General features: G+C 34.8%; 1 protein-coding gene across 2 annotated transcripts in view; it reads left to right on the top strand.

Moving 5' to 3' along the window:
• Positions 1 to 20873, top strand: part of ASB7 (ankyrin repeat and SOCS box containing 7) — a 37770-nt gene that overhangs the window by 6116 nt on the left and 10781 nt on the right. Inside the window, exons 3-6 of one of the 2 annotated variants that reach the window (XM_069098456.1) lie at positions 1938 to 2060; positions 5482 to 5743; positions 17995 to 18046; positions 19341 to 19946. In XM_069098456.1, the coding sequence (XP_068954557.1) occupies positions 5654 to 5743; positions 17995 to 18046; positions 19341 to 19946 (748 nt within the window). In that variant the 5' untranslated portion in view covers positions 1938 to 2060; positions 5482 to 5653. The remainder of the gene's footprint in view (positions 1 to 1937; positions 2061 to 5481; positions 5744 to 17994; positions 18047 to 19340; positions 19947 to 20873) is intronic. The other variant, XM_069098455.1, reaches the window with a different exon arrangement.

The raw sequence follows: 20873 nt of genomic DNA, 5'->3' as shown, positions 1-20873 counted from the left end.
TCACATTCCCCCTCTATCTTCCTTGTTTTCTCTTCTTGAAATTGGTAGGCAGAAGCCAAATTTAGGAGCAATAAGGATTGGAATTATGCTGGAACATTTCTGCTCCTACTGGGTACCAGAAGCAGCCAAAGGCATTATGAAAAAAAGACATTTGGTGACATTTTCTCTAAAAAAAGTGGGCATAGTTTAATATAAAGATTGTTAAACCCTACAGGTTAAAGCATTGTACATTAATTATCATTGGAAGTGTTTACTATACACCTGTTTGCATCTGGCATTACATTAAGCACATATATCAATACATTTGTAAAAGGCATTATGGTGAAATAGATCAAAGAATATTGGGATTAGAGTCAAGAAGACCTGGATTAAGATCCTACCTTATATACTTGATAGCTTTGTTACCATAGGCAAGTCACTTCACGTTCCTTAGACTTAGTTTCCTCATCATTTTCCTCATATGGAGATAATATATCTTGTTTATGGCTTATTATGAGGACCAAATGAAATCATTTATGCAAAAGCACTTTAGCAACCTAAAATCCCAATATAAATATCATTATTATTAATGTAGAAATATTCATTTTTAAAAAATTCCCACTTTGGGGTGTTTTACATAATGGAGACGTGTTAAAATATTATATGGAGGGGCGGCCAGGTAGCACAGCAAGTAAGAGCACCGGCCCCAGTGTTGGGATGACCTGGGGATCGAATCCAGGCTCAGATACTTAGCACCACACCCAGAAATAATTGGCCGTGTAACCTTGAGCAAGTTACTTAACCCCAATTGCTTTTTAAAAAATTATGGAAAAATTGAACTATTAATATTGGAAGGGACCTTAGGGCCCATCTAATGGATACTTGAGCAAGAATTCCCTCTTTCTCTTATTGACTTGAATTGTTGAAATTCAAGATTTCCAGATAGAGCTCAAAGCCCAGAGAAATGTACCATCAGAATACTAAGTTTTTCTAGTCCAATTTTGCCCATTAATTTCATTGATAGTGGCTATTTTCTGTGTCTTTTCCTCTGAGGTCCCTCCCAACTCTGATCTTATGACCTGAACAGATATTGACAACTATACTAAGAGGTGTAAGGGTAACACTATGTCTTTTTGTTTTAAAGATGACTGTACAGGCTCTGGTGTGATATAAATAAAATTTGCAGAAATTTTAAATCTTTATTCAAATAATTTCTTGGTTACAATTCTGCATAGTAAAAGTCAATACAGTTTATCTTTTGTTTTGCTAAATAGTTAGGATTTAATTGTTATAAGAAAGGTCCCTACTTCACTGTTTGTGGAAAGTAATTATTTCATAATGGTTTAAGGTAGCAGCTTAAACTTAGCTTCTGCCTTTGCTGCATGTGGTTTAGTATACAGATAACAAAATAACAGTTTCTAAGTTGTGAAACAATGCCATTGACAATCTCAAAAGAAATTTCAAGAACCAAAGTTTAAAGTTAAATTTTCTTTTAAAAAACAAGCAAGTCTCAACAATGCTTTTATTTTTTACCTAGTCATCTACTTATTGAATATTTATTATTTACTTTAGTTTTATTTGGAATGAGCAAATGACCAGCTGTGGGAGTCAAAAACTGGTTCTTATAAAATAAGACAAAAGACATATTCTGAACATAGAGAGAAAGAAGTGTCGCTCGTTATATCTGTTTCTCAGAAGTATCTCATTTTATTTATTTTTTGAAACTGCCTTTCTAGGGAAAATACCCCTGGAAAAATAATACATTCAACAACCTGGAGATTCTATTCTAATCCATAATGAAAAGATTTTCTATAAAAATAGGCCTTAATTCTTTTTTTCTATGTGGATAGAAGAATTGTGATAAAATTTGTACTTATTAGAAAGCAGAATTTGTAGATAGGCGCCTTTGTATAGTCTTATGAACAGATTTTCCAGTGACAATTTTTTTTTCATTTAAGGTAAAAGAAGCTTATTTGCTATGTGTTCTGGACACACAGATTTAGCAGAATTCTCCAAATTGTGCCTCATAAGCACAATGATCACTGGCACACATAGCAAGAAAAGTGAAATTCTTCAATAAGGTAATCTTTTTATTCTGGGTTCAGTTTGATCTTTGCTTAGTTATATTTGTGAGAAAATTAGTTTATTTTTTAAAAAAAATTATTGGGGCAGCTAGGTGGCTCAGTGAATAGAGCACTGGCCCTGGAGTCAGGAGGACCTGAGCTCAAATCCGGCCTGAGACACTTAAAACTTGCTAGCTGTGTGACCTTGGGCAAGTCACTTAACCCCAATTGCCCTGCCTTCCCCCCTCCAAAAGACAGCAAAAAATTATTGATATTTTTTTGTTTTATATTACCTCTGGCCAAATATATACCTCCCCAGAAAACTGTCTCTTTTAGTAATGAATAAAAATAGAAAGAAATAAACACTTTAGCAAAACTGACCCAATGTACTGTTCTAGTCAGATATACATACAATCAATCCTCAACTTTCACAGAGGTATCATTTCTAGAAAACAGAACAAAACCAAAAAACGGGAATGTTTGACATATTGAACCTATGTGCAATGGGGATTATATTCCTGCAAGTACCAAAAACAAATCTTTCCCTAGAGATTGGTAAAAATACACGTTTCTGCATAAAGTCCTTTGTAACAAAGCATTCATTCTGATAATGTGCACTTTTCCTAACACAGTAATCGTGAAATAACCCATAAAATGTGTGGTACACAAAAGAAAATTGTTAACATGTAAAACATTTTTTCTTGCTAGTAGTAATTCCCTAGAATTTGGTGACCTTTAGTGCTAATATCTCAGTAAAATAAAAAATATTGGTTTCAGACAGTATTCACTTTTTATAACACCCAAAATCTACAATACCATAAATACTATATAGCAAATAAAATTCTTAAAACATTTTTTAACCTGAATTTTACCTTCCACTGTGTCAGATGGCAGAGTTAAGGTGTTACATCATATACTATATTGTCAGAAACCTCTCTACTTTGACTGCCCTCTGAAAACCAAGGGAAAAGTTGCTGGGACTTTAGTTGCCATTGAAGATGCTAAAACTGGTGAGGTCTCAACATCACCTCTGATATTATACTTCATGACTGGTGGCTAGCATTGGAGATTGTGAAGAATGCACCAGCTTGAAATAATATATTCTAGTAGGATATCAGCTGCTACGCAAACTTGCATGCATTTTGCTTCTCTTTTTTTTGCCTATAGCCACAGAAGTACATAATGCCAATGTGACAGTAAAAATGAGGTTACTAATAAAATCACACAAATACTTGAAGTCACAAAAGTCAAATGCATGAACATTGAAGATTGACTGTATGTATGCATATACAGCCATAGTCTTTCACCTATTCAAAGATGAGAGAGAAAAATTTTCTCATTTCCTCTTTGAATCTAGGCTTGGTCATTATAGTTATACAACTCTTTCTTATCTAAACTTGCTTTCACTATAGCTGATTTATACTTAATATAACTCTCTGTACCCCAGGTATACATTTTGGTATTTTTAAATTTCTTTTCTTGCATGAAGGACCTCACTTAGACAAATCAAAGAGGTTTGAAAAAAAACATTTAAAGCTTGTAGTTGTCAAAATAAAATGTTTTCTGACTAGTTAATATATCCATTAGATCTAGCTGATATGCTTTAACTTTTTATTTTATTATTCTATGTGATTTCCAAAAAGGTATGCAATGTCTTAAAATTTCTAAGTCAATTTTTATACTTTTATTTACCAAATTTATGTAGTTTGTGTCACAGTGGAAAAATCTATTTGAGCTAAATGATTAAAAACAACTATTAAAAGTGAACAGAGATCAGAAAGTCACTAATTTCTCAATTGTCTTTAAGTATCTGTTTGTTGTCATGAGACTTGTTGATCTGAATTATGTACCCTGTTAGCCAACATGAATATAGAGTCAGTGATGCTTTAAAAAATACACCAGCATAAGTTTAATTTAAATATCTGAAATTGTGATCTTTCCACTCAAAATAAAGAAAAGGTTTCCTGAGCAAATTAGCTGCGATTATAGGGATCATTAATTCATGTACTTAAAAAGGAATGAAATAAATTTCTTTTTAAAATACAGTTCAGCTAATTTGCTAATTCACTACTACTTTGCTCCATCAAATGGGTTTGCATTAGCAATATTTTAATTATTTTATATAGTTACTTAACTGCTTTCTATTTGTTTCCAAAGCAGTTCTATTGACTGTTTTAAGCTATATGCCCTATAACTATCCTTATGCTAGACTTTTCATACATTTTTTTCCTCCCATACCATTTAGTCTAATGGATAATCTCAGTTTATGTATCATTATGATTCTTGATGTATTCTTCCTATTGTATTTGTAGTCTTAAAATCGTTCTGAAAAATGAATTTGTGAAAGAATGTAACAAAGAGGATATGATAGCTAAAGTGTGATAATAAATCATATGTTAGATTGACATGACGTGTTATAGATTGAGATGGAGGTAAAAATAAACAGAAAAGAAAAATACCTACCAAAAACGTGTCAAGTATATGTGTTCTAATTTTCCTTAAGAAAAGAATTATTACTGAATATAACTTATTGTTAAATATGAATTTCTTCAGCCTCTTTTTATAATATACTTTACTCCTCCCACATTTGTCATCTGGTTATACTAACCCAAATTCATTTGTGAAATAGTCTTTATTCATTAAAACAGGTAGGACAGAAAACCTTTGCATAGAAATATTATCACTATTTCTTTTGATAATTGGTTTTTGGTTAAGAATGAGCATACAGACAGAAATATAGTTTTGGCCTATGAGCAGACTGTTCCATATTGTAATGTTATTGCAGTTCTCATAAAAGTTGTCATTGACCTTCTTTTCCAATAAGGGTTTGTTAAATGCTTTATCAGTAATTTCATTTTCTGAAGACATCTTTCTTTTCTGTTTATTATTCTAGGCTTTTCTTCTACTATGGATTTTAAGTTTTGTCTTTCTGGTTAATGTTTCTTTGTTGTTACTGGAGTACTTTTTTATAAATCATGTTTGGTGTAGAATTTTTGAATGGTATGTTACCTGTGATTCATTAATGCTCCCTTGTAACTAGCAGATCATTTTCTTTTGCAAACTACTTCCACCACTGGTACAAATATTTATCTTATCCTATCTCTTTTCTGGGCAGGGCATTCATCCTTTGTAATAGAATTATCGAATGTTTAAGTCATTTGTGTTGTGTTTCAGAAGACCCGATCTCAGTAAGTGGAGAAAGAACTTTGCATTTTAGGGATTCTAGTTTTCAAACCTAGTCTATTTTATCATTTGTTGTGTAATCTTGGGGAAATTGCTGAAATTTTCTATTTTAAATTTACATGCTCATTTATTGTATCATATATTATCTATTTACTAAGGATTTTGAGTTTTAAAAATTTGAAATTCTTTAATCTTATTTTATAAATGTAGCATCAAAAGAACCAAGTATTTTGAGTTGTGTGTTCTCCATTTGAAGGTGAATCCCTATGACCCAATGAATCTTTTGTAAAAAGTCGACTCAGCTAGGATGTTACACCACCACTGTCGAAGGAACCCTGAACTACAGGAAGAATTACAGATTCAGGCAGCAGTGGCTGCTGGGGATGTTCACACAGTACGAAAGATGTTAGAACAGGGCTATTCTCCAAATGGCAGAGATGCTAATGGGTGGACCCTGCTTCATTTCTCTGCAGCAAGAGGAAAAGAAAGATGTGTTCGAGTATTTCTTGAACATGGAGGTAAGTGTCCTTTTCTTTCCCCAAAATTTTACTCCCAAATATAAGCTTGAAATTAGTTGTAAAATAGTTTTAGTCTTAATGACCCATGGAATTCCTTGTCATTAGTAATTAGAAAATATTGAAATTAGTTGTAAGATAGTTTTAGTCTTATGGCCCATGGAATTCCTTGTTATTAGTAATTAGAAAATGTTTTAATGTTATACTTTAGTGGTGATTTTTCCCCAGTTACTTTCTAATTCTACTAAGCCCTGATTAGAACCTGATTTCTTTTAAAAGGTATCCCCAAAGTGTATATACTGTTTTGCTTTCCCATTTAATATTATTGCCAATTCTTTTTGTCTCTTTCCTAAACAACTCCTTATTCAATTTCCTAGTTTATTTTATTTCAGAAGCAGAAATAGTGCCTTTCTCCCACAGTTACATATTTAGGCAATTTTCCCCCCACAAATAATGGCTCAGATTCAGCCACCTAGTAGAGGTCCTCTTAAAGGTTATATTCTTTTGCTCTTTGAATTAAGTTCTGTAGTGATACTGGTTTAGTTTTCCTATTTTTCTTTCCTAGAATTGCCTTTAGTTTTAGTTTGTAGGCATTAGAAGAATCTGGTTCTAATTTAGTATACTTATAGGCTTATATAAGTATACTTATAGGCTTATATACTTATACTTATAGTTATGTTTTTATCCCAAGTTTTTTTTTTTTGCAAGCCTCATAAATATATATCTTATTTTTGACTCATTTGTCTAAAATTAATTTTCCTTACAATTAAGTCTCTTCATACTTTTGTCATTTACCTAAAGGTCTGTATTGTACCTCCCGCTTGTCTGAATTTTCCTTGTAAATTACAGACTAAAGCTAGTTTGGTGATGGCATATAAAATAGATAATAGGAAATAAATTAAAGGATATACAGCTAGAAAAGACCTAGATGTCATCTAGCCTAAAAAAAAATTCAGTATTTTGAGCATTAACACAAGTCTTTCAGAAACAAATTTATTAGTTATCTATCTAAGCATGGTTGCTGAATAAAAGGGGAGGGAGGAGAGAAATCATACCCAGTGTGTAATATAAGGGTTCACTCACCTATGTGGATTTAGCATGGGACAAAACTAAGGACACCTCTTTTGCCTAACAAGGGGACATTCGTTCTGTGCCCCCAAAGCTCTTAGGATTTATCCTTTCACTTTCTTCAAAAGTGTTCTCAAGAGATATTTTTTTTTAGTTGATTCAAAGACATTTCTACTCTTTGTTCATCATAGACAAGAAAAAAAGTTTCTTAATTTTCAGGAGGATCCTTCCCTGAACTTGATTGCTCTCAGTTACACCAAAAGAAATCAAAAGCTTCAGAATAGAGTATTATTTCCTTGGAATTTTGTATAAATATTGACTAGGACACTGTTGAAATATTATTTCCTTAATATTTAATAACATAAAGTGCTATATATGCTTCCACTTTGCTAATTTTACAGTTGAAGACCTGGGAAGGTTAAGTCCAAGATTTGTTAAGTTACTAATGGACCCAGGTCTTTTGATTCTAAATCCTGTACTCTTTTTGCCACATCATACACATGTATTTTTTTTTTCAGTGTACCAGATGTATATTAGCAACAACCCACTTTCATTTATAAAACATATTTTATAATGGTGTAGCCAGACTTTGATTCTAACATTTGCATAATAATTTTTTAAAATTTGGGGACCTTACTGTTGATGTGGCTGTTATCATGAATGAAATAAAAGTTAGTGTTAACTCTGGGACTAGAAGCCTTTGAAAACAGCCTCAAAAGGATAATTTAATTGAGTCTTTTGGTTTTAGAGATGAGAAAACTGAGGCAAAGAAAGTATTTGAAACTAGTTCTTCTGAGCTCTTCATTCTCTCAATTTTAATATCTCTGGGCTTTGGTATGGAGGTTAAGGGTCAGGAATGGTAGACTCATTGACTTAGTGTTGCCACAAACTGAGGAATTTGATTATGTACAGTCAGTCAGTATAATTTTTACATGTGCATTTTTATTGTCTTGCTACTCCCTGTACCTCTTTTGCTTTCACCTCACTTTTCTGTTACTGGAACCATAGCCTCTTGGTTCCTGTCCTGGTTTTGCCACTCTTCTTCTTTTCCTTGTTTTCCTTTTTCTCCCTTTTCTCCCTCTTCTTTCTCTTCTCCCTCTTTTTTCTCTTCTTCCTCTTCTCTTCTGTCTCTCTCCCTCTTTCCCTACCTCCCTTCCTCCGTCTCTTCCTTTCTCCCTCCCTCCTTCCCTCCTCTTTCTTTTTTGCATGCCTGCATATGAAATTCACTTTATAGAATATAAACTTCAGTGTCCTTTCTTTATCCTTCATAGTCTTTACTACTTATACTAATACTTGATTTAATAATTCCTTCATCATATTTTTTCACTACTTGTCTTCTTTGTAATTTGTACAGTTGTCCATTTTCTTTAGAACATGTTCTTATCATTGGCAACCCTAAGTTCTATTCCTTATTGCCTAGCATATTGAGGACCTACACAAATATTCCCTATACACTTTATTTTCTGAGCTAATGTTCCTTTGTCCTACTATTATCCTTTCTACTGCCTGCTACAATCAGATGTGATTATTCTTAAGAGCTGTGTATGCCTTAGGCATAGATTTGAAGTAGAAGCTATGATTCCCCAGCCTATTCTTTCCTGTCTCTTGTTTTCTACTACTTTTTCTTCCTACTAACAGCTTTCTCCCACATATAAAAAAAATGATCTTGTCAGTGCTGAAATTAGTGTAGCTATGGTGGTCTTTGATCACCATCATTAGAATCCAGAACTGCTTGGTAATGGCACTCCAGATACATGGAAAGGTAGGGCCTGGGCCTGGAAAGAGATTGGACTCAAACTGCTCTTCAGTATCTTCCTAGATCTAGATCAAATTGATTCAAGGGCAATTAAAATAGACTAACAACTTTAGGCACCAGAGATCTTCTCTGTGTCCCCCTTATAAGAAAAGGACTCATCTTTTCTTTTATAGTGATTGTAAACCTGCCTTTCTGTTTGTATGAGCAGCCCCAAAGTGGGTCTCAGAAAGTATCTGAATTCAAAACTGCTAGGAGCTTCATGTTAATTATTTAAGAGTTTTTGGCTCCGCAGATGAATATTTGCTACCATTGCTCAGTTGATTGTTGGGCTAGAATGAATAAAGTTGAAAGCCAGTTGAATGAGCAAGATTTTAAATATAAAGAAAAAACACTGTCCTAGGAAGATTCTCTCATTTTACTAGTAAATAAATAAGGTGGTCAGTTAGGCATCTCTAAAATGTAAAATTCTTGTTGCTACATGTTGACTGCTTCCCCATCTTTTTATTTATTTAGCCAAATCCATTTTATTTAGTAGTATTGCAGTTTGTTTTTTAAACAACATGAGATGAGAAACACTGTTATATAATTAAAGGAACACTGAACTGAGATCAGCAATTCTGGATTCTCCTCTCATTTCAACAAAAATTAACCATCAGTTACTTTTGAAGCATTGTCTTAGATGCTAAAGATAAGATGGCCAAATGAAAATGGCCTTCCAGAGCTTATATTCTCCTTAACTGTTTAAAGGATATAGTATTTTTACAGGTAAACACAAGGTCATTTGAGAAGGGAGGGAGTATTAATAACCAGAGAGATCAGGACAGGCTTCCTGTGGGAGGTGATACCTGAGATGAGCCTTGAAGGAAGCTTAGGATTCCAGGAGACAGGTGAAGTAGGAGAGTGTTCCAGGTACATGAGACAGCATGTACAAAGGCATGGCAGGTGAGAGATGGAATGCCAAGTTCAGGAAATGGCAAGTAAACTAGTTTGGCAAGAACATAGAATTCATGAAGCGAAGTAATGGCAATAAGTCTGGAAAGATAAGCTGGAGCCAAACTGTTAAGGGATTTACCTGCCAAATAGAGGAGTTTATATTTTATCCTAGAGGCAGTAAACAGCCACTGAAATTTTTTGAGCAAGAGGTGATGCAGTAAGACCTGGGTTTTAGAAAGATTATTTTAATTTTGCACTCAGTTTGTGACTATGAGAGAAGGAATCAGATGGGAGGGAAGATGTAGAGGTAGAATCAACAATATTTTTGATAGCAAGTAATTTGATATATATAGTAAGTGAGAAAGAGGGAAGATTTAAGGGTGATTCCAAGGTTGTAAAACTGAATAACTTGAAGAATCATTCAATTAATAAACTTTAATAAGTGCCTCCTGTGTGCCAGGCACTGTGCTAAGAACGGTGGTAACCTTAGTAGTAATAGGGAAGTTTGGAAAAGGATTTAGATGGATGTTAAAGTTTTAGTTTGATGAGGTTTTTTTTTTGTTTGTTTTTGTGAATGGGAGTGGATTGCTATTTTGCAATGGAGATTAACTTTGGACATGTTGAATTCATGATGCTTGTGAATGGCAATTATCAAGAAGTTGGTAATAAGAGATAGCTATTAATTTTGGGAAGAACTTGTGCAAAGCTGGTAACTGAACTTATGGGAATTGATAAGATCACCAAAAGAGAATGTAGGAAGAAGAGAGGGATCAGTACAGAACCTTCAGGAATAATCATGGTGTAAGGACTGGGATATTAATGATGGCAGAGCAAAGGATGCTGAGAGAGAACCGACAGGAGAACTAGGTTAGGTCATCATAAAAGCCAAAAAAAAAAAAAAAAAGAAAATCATCAAAAAGGAGGGGTGTTACATCAATACTATCAAGAGCAAGGGAGAAGACGAAAAGAATACAGGCTAAAACAACAATAATCAGATTTTAAAAATAGATATATGACCTTGGGCAAGTCATTTAACACTCCCCTCTAGGCCTCAATTTCCTCATCTGTAAATTTAAGGTGTTAGACTAAATAAATTTTATGTTTGCTTCTATTGCTAAAGCTCTGTGGTTCTATTCTAAAATGATTGCTTAATGACCTAGTACATTGAGACATAAGTTTTTTTTAAGCAAAATAATGCATATCAACCATACTGAGTATTGCCATCATTGGACAACAACACACAAATTAAAATATGATAAAAATTGCATGCCCCTTCTGGATCACTGCCTTGTTGTGGCAGAGGAGCAGGTGTAGTAGCTCAATGCTCTACCATGCAGAGTTACCCAAGATAGACAGGTCATAACAGAGAACTCTAACAAAAAGTGAACTATGGACAGAGGTTCACAATATTTTACAGGAAACAAACAAAAAAAAAATCCCAAAGAATAAGAAGAGCAAGAAAGCAAAATGGCCGTCTGATGAACCTTTTCAAATAGCTGAGGAAAGGGGAAAAAGAAAGATATACACAGCTGATTATAGAATTCCAGAGTATAGCAAGGAGAGATAACAAGGTTTTCTTAAAGGAGCAATTCAAAGAAATAGAAGAAAACAATAGAATGAGACCAATAAGTGATCTCTTAAGAAAATTAAGAGATATCAAGAGAATGTTTTTTGTAAAAATGGGCATGATAAAAGACAAAATTCGTAGAGATTTAATACAAGTAGAAGAGATTAAGAAGAGGTAGCAAGAATATATAGAACTATACAAGAAAAATCTTAATCATCAATAACTAACATGGTGTGGTTACTTATTTAAAGGCATATATCCTGGACAATGTAGTCAAGTAGGCCTCAATAAGCATTAACAATAAGGGGCAGCTAGGTGGTGCAGTGAGTAAAGCACTGGCCCTGGAGTCGGGAGGACCTGAGTTCGGTTCCGGCCTCAGACACTTAACACCCACACAAAAAAAACTAGCCGTGTAACTTTGGGCAAGTTACTTAACCCCAATTGCCCTCCAAAAGGCAAAAGAAGAAGAAGAAAAAGAAAGAAAGAAGAATCAACAATAAGGCTAGTGGAAGTGATGGAATTCCAGCGGTGCTATTCAAAATCCTAAAAGATGATGCTGTTAAAGTGCTATACTCAGTATGCCTGCAAATTTGAAAAATACAACAGTGGCCACTGAATTGGAAGAGATCAGTTTACATCCCAGTCCTAAAGAAGGATGATGCCAAAGAATGTTCAGATTGTCGAAGTTATGCTTCTCTCATATACCAATAAAGTTAAGCTTAAGATTCTGTAATCTAGGCTTCAGCAATATGTGGACCAAGAATTAACAGAAGTGTAGGCTGGTTTTCAAAGAGGCAGAGGAACTAGAAACTAAATTGCCACCATTTGCTGAATTATGGAGAAAGTAAGGGGATTCCAGAAAAATAACATTTACTTCTGCTTCATTGACTACACCAAAGCATTTGACTGTGTAGAAAACAACAAAATGTGTCAGATCCTCAAAGAGATGGGAGTACTAGATCATCTTATCTCCTGAGGACTCTATATGCAGGCCAAGAAGCAAGAGTTAGATCTAACCATGGAGCAGAGCCAAGATGGCCAGAGTAGAAGCAGGAAATTCCATGAGTTCCCGCCACAACCAACTCTAATGCCTGTAAAATATGATTGTAAACAAGTTTTAGAGCTAAAGAACCCACAAAGTGAGAGAGAGAAACAAATCTGCTGAAGGCAGCCTTGCAGGCCAACAGGAAGGGTCTATTGCACCAAGCTGGGAGCCGAGTGCAGTCCTACATGAGCTGTGATTCCAGCCCCAGGGCAGCCCCAACCAGCAGCCCAGAATGGCCAGAGCAGACTTCAGGAGAGTGAATCATTGGTAGGTGGGGTGGTTTCCAGACTTCTCAACCCATAAACACCAAAGAGAAGGTAAAAGGTCAATGGGGAACTCTGTTGGAACTGGGTGATGGAAGAACAGTGCGGTCTGGCCCCTGCCCCCAGGGCAAGAGGTGGTAGAGGTACAGTGGCTGCAGCTGCTGCTACGTGGCTGCCTCTAGAGTTCCTGGCCTACAGATCATAGGGGGAACACGCAACTAATCAGAGGGTAATCCCTCTTGCTTTGACTTGCTTGGATATGGGTTGCTGTCTTGGGCAGTGGTCCTAGGGTGAGAAACACCAGTGTGCCAGAGCTTCTGGTGACTGTAGAGAGGACACCCTCCTCAGATCTCTGACAACATTTGCGAAAACCCCAGTGATTTGGGACAAAGCTCTCCACTCTGGACTCAGAGTTTTACTGTGGCAAAGAGCTCAAAAGTGAAGTAATTGGCTGGCAAGATGAGCAAGCAGAGGAAGCAAAATCAGCCCATAGAATCCTTTTGTGGGGACAAAAAGGATCAAACCATGGAATCAGAAGAAGTCAACAAAGGCAAAACTTCTGCATCAAAAGCTTCCAAGAAAAATATGAATTGATTACAGGCCATGGAGGAGCTCAAGAAGGAATTTGAAAATCAAGTAAGAGAAGTAGAGGAAAAATTGGGAAGAGAAATGAGAATGATGCAAAAAAAAAATCATGGAAAGCAAGTCAACAGCCTGCTAAATGAAACCCCAAAAAATACTGAAGAAAATAACACCTTAAAAAATAGACTAACACAAATGACAAAAGAAGCCCAAAAAGCCAATGTGTAGAAGAATACCTTAAAAATCCAAACTGGCCAGATGGAAAAGGAATTTCAGAAACTCACTGAAGAGAATAATGCCTTCAAAATTAGATTGGAGCAAATGGAAGCTAATGACTACGAGAAATCAAGATACTCTAAAACAGATCCAAACAAATGAAAAAAATAGAAGGCAATGTGAAATATCTCATAGGAAAAACCACTGACCTGGAAAATAGATCCAGGAGAGATAATTTTAAAATCATTGGACTACCTGAAAGCCATGTTAAAAAAAAGAGCCTAGAAATCATCCTTCAAGAAATTCTCAAGGAAATTGCTCTGATATTCTAGAAACAGAGGGCAAAACTGAAATTGAAAGAATTCACTAATTGCCTCTTGAAAAAGATCCCAAAAAGAAAACTCCTAGGAATATTATAGCCAAATTCCACAGTTCTCAGATCAAGAAGAAGATATTACAAGCAGCCCAGAAGAAACAATTTGAGTATTGTGGAAACACAATCAGGATAACAAAAGATCTAGCAGCTTCTACATTAAGGGATTGAAGGGCTTGGAATATGATATTCTGGAGGTCAAAGGAGCTGGGATTAAAACCAAGAAGCACCCACCCTGCAAAACTAAGTATAATACTTCAGGGGGAAATATGATCTTTCAGTGAAATAGAGGACTTCCAAGCATTCTTGATGAAAAAACCAGAGCTGAATAGAAAATTTGACTTTCAGATATAAGAAGCAAGAGAAGCATGAGAAGGTAAACAGGAAAAAGAAATCATAAGGAACTTATTAAAGTTAAACTATTTACATTCCTACATGGAAAAATGTTAATTGTAACTCAAGAGACTTTTCTCAGTATGAGGATAGTTGAAGGGAATATATATGTATATATATATGTGTGTGTGTGTGTGTGTGTGTATTACATACATATATATGTTTATTTATGATGGTGTATGTGTGTATAAATACATATGTGAGTGTATTATGTATGTGTACATGTATATGTAGAGGGGGATCAGTTGAATAGGAAGGGATAATATCTAAAAAATAAAATTAAGAGGTGAGAGGAATATGATGGGAAAAGGAGATAGGGAGAGATAGAATAGGGTAAATTATCTCATATAAAAAGGCAAAAGAGAACTGTTACAATGGAGGGGAAGAGTAGGAAGGTGAAAGGGAATGGGTCAACTGTACTCTCATTGAATTTGGCTTAAGGAGGGAATAACATACACACTCAATTGGGTATCTTATCCTACAGGAAAGTAGCAGGGAAGGGGATAAGAGGGGGGGATGATAGATGGGAGGGCAGACTGGGGGAGAAGGTAGTTAGAAGCACACACTTCTGAAAAAGGACAGGATCAAAGTAGAAAATAGAGTAAGTGGAGGGAAATATAGTTAGTCTTTCACAATATATCTACTATGGAAATGTTTTGCATAATTACATGTGTACAACCTATATTGAATTGCTTATCTTCTCAGTGGGGGTGGGTGAGGAGGGAAGAAGGGAAAGAATCTGGAAATCAAAGTTTTAAAAATTTGTTTTTTACTTGCAGCTGGAAAATAAGGTATACAGGCACTAGAGTATAGAAATCCATCTTGCCCTACTAGAAAGTTAGAGAGGGTATGGGGGAGGATATAAGAGAGAACAGATTGGGGGAAGGGGTATTCAGTAGGCTTGCTGTCTTGGGGTGGGGGGTAGGGGAAAGACAGGGAGAAAATTTGTAACTCAAAATGTTGTGGAAATGATTGTTGAAAACTAAAAATAAATTTTAAAAAAAACTAACCATGGAACAACTGGTTGGTTTAAGATTGGGAAAGGAGCACGACAGGGTTGTATATTGTCACCTTATTTAACTTACATGCAGAGTATCTCATGCAAAATGCCAGGCTGGATGAATAAAAGGTTGGAATTAAAGTTGCTGGGAGAAATATCACCCTCAGATATACAGATGATACTACCCTGATGGCAGAAAGTGAAGAGGAATTAAGAAGCTTCTTGATGAGGATGAAAGAGGAGAGTGTAAAAGATGGCTTGACATCAAAAAGAAAACCCTAAAATCTTGGCAATTGATTTATCCTTCCTGGCAAATAGAGAAGAAATGGAAGCAATGTCAGATTTTCTATTCTTTGGCTCAAAGATACAGTCATTACAGCAATGAAATTAAAAGACATTTGCTCTTGAAAGGAAAACCATGGCAAATCTGGACAGCATACTAAAAAGCAGAGATTTTGCTTTGCCAACAAAGAGAGATATAGTCAAAGCTATGGTTTTTCCAGTTGTAATGTATGGCTATGAGAGTTGGACTACATAGAAAGCTGAGAGCTGTAGAATCAATGCTTTTGAGTTGTGGTGCTGGAAAAGATTGAGAGACCTTTGGACAGCAAGGAAATTAAATCTGTCAATACTTAAATTAATTCAGACTATTCTTTGGAAGGACAAATACTGAAATTGAAGCTTAAATACTTTGGCCACATAATGAGAAGACAGGGCTCACTGAAAAGACACTGATGTTGGGAAACTGAAGGCAAAGGATAAGATGGATAGATAGTGTCATGGAAGCAAGGAACATGAACTCGGACAGACTTCAGGAGATATTGGGGGATAGAAGGACCTGGCATACTATGGCCCATGAGGTCGTGAAGAGTCAGGCAAGACTGAAAAACTGAACAACAATAACAAAATTGTCGGACCACATTAGGTATTTTGAGACATTGACATATTAGGAATATAACTTTAGTAATGGCAGTGGTGATTTTCAGAAGTAGAGATGTATATAGTTTTTATGTCTATACAAAATAGGAAAGGAAAGAAAACTTAGTAAAACTGCTAAAGTTGAGAAAAAGACATACAAAGCAAATTACACAGTGGGTTTAGGAAAAACATCTCTGTCCTCATTTGGTTAATTCATTTAGCAAGCATTTATCATAGATAGAATTCTCTGGGAGGAGCCTTTAAATTGCAAATAAAAGAAGGGCAAACAAAAATAAAAACTCCTTACAGCTCTCCACACAAATATTCCCAACCCACCCATGTGCACTCATACATACCCCTCCCCCCCCCCACACACACATAACTGTTTAGGAATTCTGAGCAAAATTAGGTGTTCCTTGACATTGATGGTTTGTTGAGTCTATTCCCCTGTGTTTATTTCATATTAAGGGGACTCTTGTGTCTGTAGTAGATTTATGCAAGACAATATATTACACCTTTTTCTTTTCTTCCATTTTTCCTTTTTTTCTATTTCCCTCTCATTTTTTGCTTATCATCTTCTGTTCTTAAGCCTACAAGTACTATTAATACTAATAGACATTAACCTTACTAGTAACATTCAGATTTTAAAAAATTTGCTGACATCTATGCTTACAGATACCTAAAAGTATCATGTTTTCATATTTTTATCTTAGATATATAAACATATATAATCTGTAGACCTCTGTGACTATTTATTTGGCTTGTCTATACTATCACCATTGAATTTCTTTATTAACCACTGAGATATATCACTAACTTACTAATTATTTTGAGTTACTGCTATGTGTTATGGTGGTAATAGAAGCTAAAAATTCAAGACATATTCAGCATCCATAACATAAATTTTGGAGTCATGAAGAATAGGTAAAAAAAGTTTCAGCATAAATATATCTAGATGTATATGCTATATATCCATATGTAAAAACCTAGAGGTTGAAGGGTTTGTAATAGATTTGCAATTATACACAACTACCAAACTACATACTTTCTGTCTTTTAAAAATCCAGCATTTCTCAGGAAGTCATTCTTTTTTATAGGATGAGCATAACATAACGGTAAAAGGCCTGGGGTGAAAATAAGAAAGATAGTGGTATTAGTCATGGCTTTGCTACTAGCTTTGCTGTATGTCCTTGGCCTAGTCACAGTTTGTGTTGTTTACTTTTCCTCATCTGAGGAAATTGACTTGAACCAGATGATTGCTAAGTTAAAATTTCTTCCGTGATTCTTTGATGTCTTTAAAATCTAGAATTTAACCTAGTTAATCCAACAGCAAGATGTAAGCAAATTTTTGAAGAAAAGGAACACCCAACATGGAAAAAAATCCACACAGGGAAATGAGTTTAGATTATAGGATCTTTACTCTAACTTTATTAATAAATAGAACAGATTAGGGTAGAAATAAGGGCCACTAAAGGATACTTTACCATCTAGCTGAAATTTGTCCATACTAATGATTGGATAAGAGGGAGAGGTCCAACAATTTCATGAATAGCTTGTCATGGGGTATGTGCAGATACAGGTTAGAAATGGACAACATCTTGGCAGGATCATTCACTGCTGCACTTATTTATATCAAACAGATTTGACGAGTACAAATATATTCACTGGGTAAAATAAGACACCCCCCCCCCCAAAAAAAAAATGAATATTGGTAGTTTAGCTCATGACTGTTTGCACCAGGAGGTGGCAGTAGAATACTTAAAAAAAAATTCTGACTGCCTTCATTTTTTTGATCACATAGTTTCTCAGTTTTGTCACTTACCTCTAAGGCAAACCATGATATTCTTACTATCACTATGGATGAAAATAAAACCATATGTTCTTGGTTCTGGTCTTTGTATGTTAACTTCCCCTGATAATTTACTCTGATGTAACTTCATGGCATGGATATAATCCTTACTTCTCAAAAGTTAATGCCAGTGCAGTACAGGCTTTGTCAGGTCTTCAAAGCTGGAAAGGTTTTGAATACAAGCCTAAAGACAGACTGTATATCTTTTGTCAGAGGGCTACACTGGCTAAATTCAGAGACTACTCACAAGAAGGTTGACTACCACATGATTAAGTTTTTTGGCTTCCACAGCTCACGAAGCATCCTGTGCCAGTGAAGGGAGTATTCACACCAATGAATCAATGTATGTTTTTATAAATCTGTCTTGAAATGTTTATGTTTTTATAGCTCTCATTAACAACTATATATTTAATTGAAAATTTTAATTTTTTCCCAAATATTATCAATATCTTATGTATCATTACTTGTCTTATTCATTGAATGAATTCATTGTTTGTGGTATTTTTTTTTATTTTACCATTTTGTTGAGCATTACATGAATATTTAATTCCACAACTTTGAAGGTTGATCATTTTTCAAAAGGTTTCATGCTTTTTTTCCTCATGTGTTTCCATGAAACAAGGTAAACTAAAGAATTCTTTGATATGAATAATATAGCATTTTAATAAGTCATTTGAACTGACAGATTTAACTTTTTGCATTTAAATGCTAGCCTGATGGAAGTATGAGCACAGTAAAGTGACCTACTTAGTCTGATGATCGCAGAAGCTATTGCCCTTGTTTGGTCAGTTGGTCAGGCAATTCTGGTGCAATCAGAGTCACAAACAGCCATTGATCTAGTCTTTTGACTTAAAGAAAGGTTCTGGGGCAGGTGATGAAAGTCTTAGGCTATGGCAGTGCAAGGGTCATAAATCACAGTTTTATTAAGTCAGTCAATTTGGGAAGAGTTTTGTATGGTTTTCAAAAATGAGAATATTTACACTACTGAGGTTTGTTCTAATTTTTCACACAATGTGCTGCTTACATTCTTGTAAATTCCAAAGTTCTTGTAAAAATAATAATTCAAAACAGACTTTTCATCTTATGAAAACATGCTTTATCAAGATCACTTAAAAAACATATATCTTACATGCTTTGGAAATCCTACAGACCACAGAGAAACTTTTACCTAATACACCCTAAAATAACACAATCTGCCAGACCACAGTACATCCGCAATTTAGAATAGCAGATGTTGCTACACATGCTTCTTTTTAAGACTAAGAAGCAGCACAAGAGAAAATAAAACAAAAGTTTAAAATGGGGGGGAAACATGATAGAGATGAAGGTTTGGAATAGCCAGAAGAGAGATGTAAGCAATTGGTTTCAAATAACCAGAAGAAAAGGATGTGGCTATCAGGGAGCTATATGTTTTGTAGATCCCTTTTCAAACACTTATGTGATCTGCCATCCTCATTCCATTAAGTTACACTTGCTAACTTTCCATTAAAATGGATTTTAATATAACTAATAAAAAGAATATTATATGTTCATTTAAAATTTGATTTAAAATTTTGTTCTAAAATGTGCGTTAGGGTAGTTTTTTCTCTTAATGTTTTTTTTTTTTTTAACAATTTTTGTTTTGGTTTTAACTTTAGCTGATCCCACAGTTAAGGACTTAATTGGAGGCTTCACTGCTCTTCATTATGCAGCCATGCATGGTCGAGCCCGGATTGCACGCTTGATGTTAGAATCTGAATACAGAAGTGACATTATCAATGCAAAAAGCAATGATGGTTGGACTCCCCTCCATGTAGCTGCTCACTATGGTAGGGACTCATTTGTCAGACTCCTGCTAGAGTTCAAGGCTGAGGTCGATCCACTGAGTGATAAAGGTACAACACCGCTTCAGCTAGCCATTATCCGAGAGAGGTCAAGCTGTGTGAAAATCCTTCTGGATCACAATGCCAATATCGACATTCAAAATGGTTTCCTGTTACGATATGCTGTGATCAAAAGCAATCACTCATATTGCCGAATGTTTCTCCAGAGAGGGGCAGATACAAACTTGGGTCGCTTAGAAGATGGACAGACACCATTACACTTGTCTGCCCTTAGGGATGATGTGCTTTGTGCCCGAATGTTATATAATTATGGAGCGGACACTAACACAAGGAACTATGAAGGACAGACCCCATTGGCTGTTTCAATAAGTATTTCTGGAAATACTCGACCCTGTTTGGATTTCTTACAAGAAGTAACAAGTATGTAATATATTTTATTATAATTGTCATTGGTATTATTGCAGTTGTTGTTTTTACTTTTGCATGTTTTTTTTTTAAAGAATTTGAAACATTTACAAACTTCATGTAATATCAGGCATCAGTCATTCACAACAGCCCTGACTGGTAAGTAATGCTTTATTCATTCAAAATAAAAAGGAAATTACCTTCACATTACATTAAATATCCTGTGACAAATTAAAGGGGAATGGATGCTGCTACTGATGTTGGGGATAGCTGTAGTTGTACAATATAAAGGGGAAGAGAATGATGAAGGAGAATCAAGGAAATTACAGAAGACTCATGTTAAAACAATGGAAAACAATCCTCATTGGCCATAAGGTTTATTTTTTTAGGCTCCACAGAGTTGATATTGATATTAGAATTAACATGAGTTTTATTGTTTTTATCTAGATATAGAGTGATATTACAGTCCATGTGTAATTAAGATATCTTTTAAATGTGTTTGTTATATTTTTGTATATTGTGAACTTATATTAAAGGAACAGTCATGTTATAAGTTCACATTTAGTTATTTCATGAGCATGTGCATCCTAGCAGTTAAAATAAACATTTGTTTTACCATTTTGTTGCTGTAATATACTATTTACTTTAGTTTTTTTGGTTTTTAGTTTCTTGAAGCATATTATGCTTAGTCTTTACGGGAATGAAAAAAATAAAGTCAGACCTAAACGAAAGCAAAACAGTTTGGTGGTTTATTGAAACATTTGGTTAGTGCAGTGATAAAAATCAGTCATGGTTATTTGAATCATTGAATTGACAGTCATTGTGGAATCACAGCACTGTCAAACTAAATGTCCCTTGTTTTTGCTCTTTCCATTATCTTATTTGATATTTTTTAAGTGTAAATATTTTTAATTTTCATGATTTCAGTTTCATGGTTACTCC

Source organism: Petaurus breviceps, unplaced genomic scaffold (genome assembly GCF_028583685.1).
Source record: "Petaurus breviceps papuanus isolate PSGF00001 unplaced genomic scaffold, PetGlider_PUasm1.0 37, whole genome shotgun sequence".
In the NCBI taxonomy this organism is placed as follows: domain Eukaryota; kingdom Metazoa; phylum Chordata; class Mammalia; order Diprotodontia; family Petauridae; genus Petaurus; species Petaurus breviceps.
This window is presented reverse-complemented; position numbering and strand designations above follow the sequence as displayed.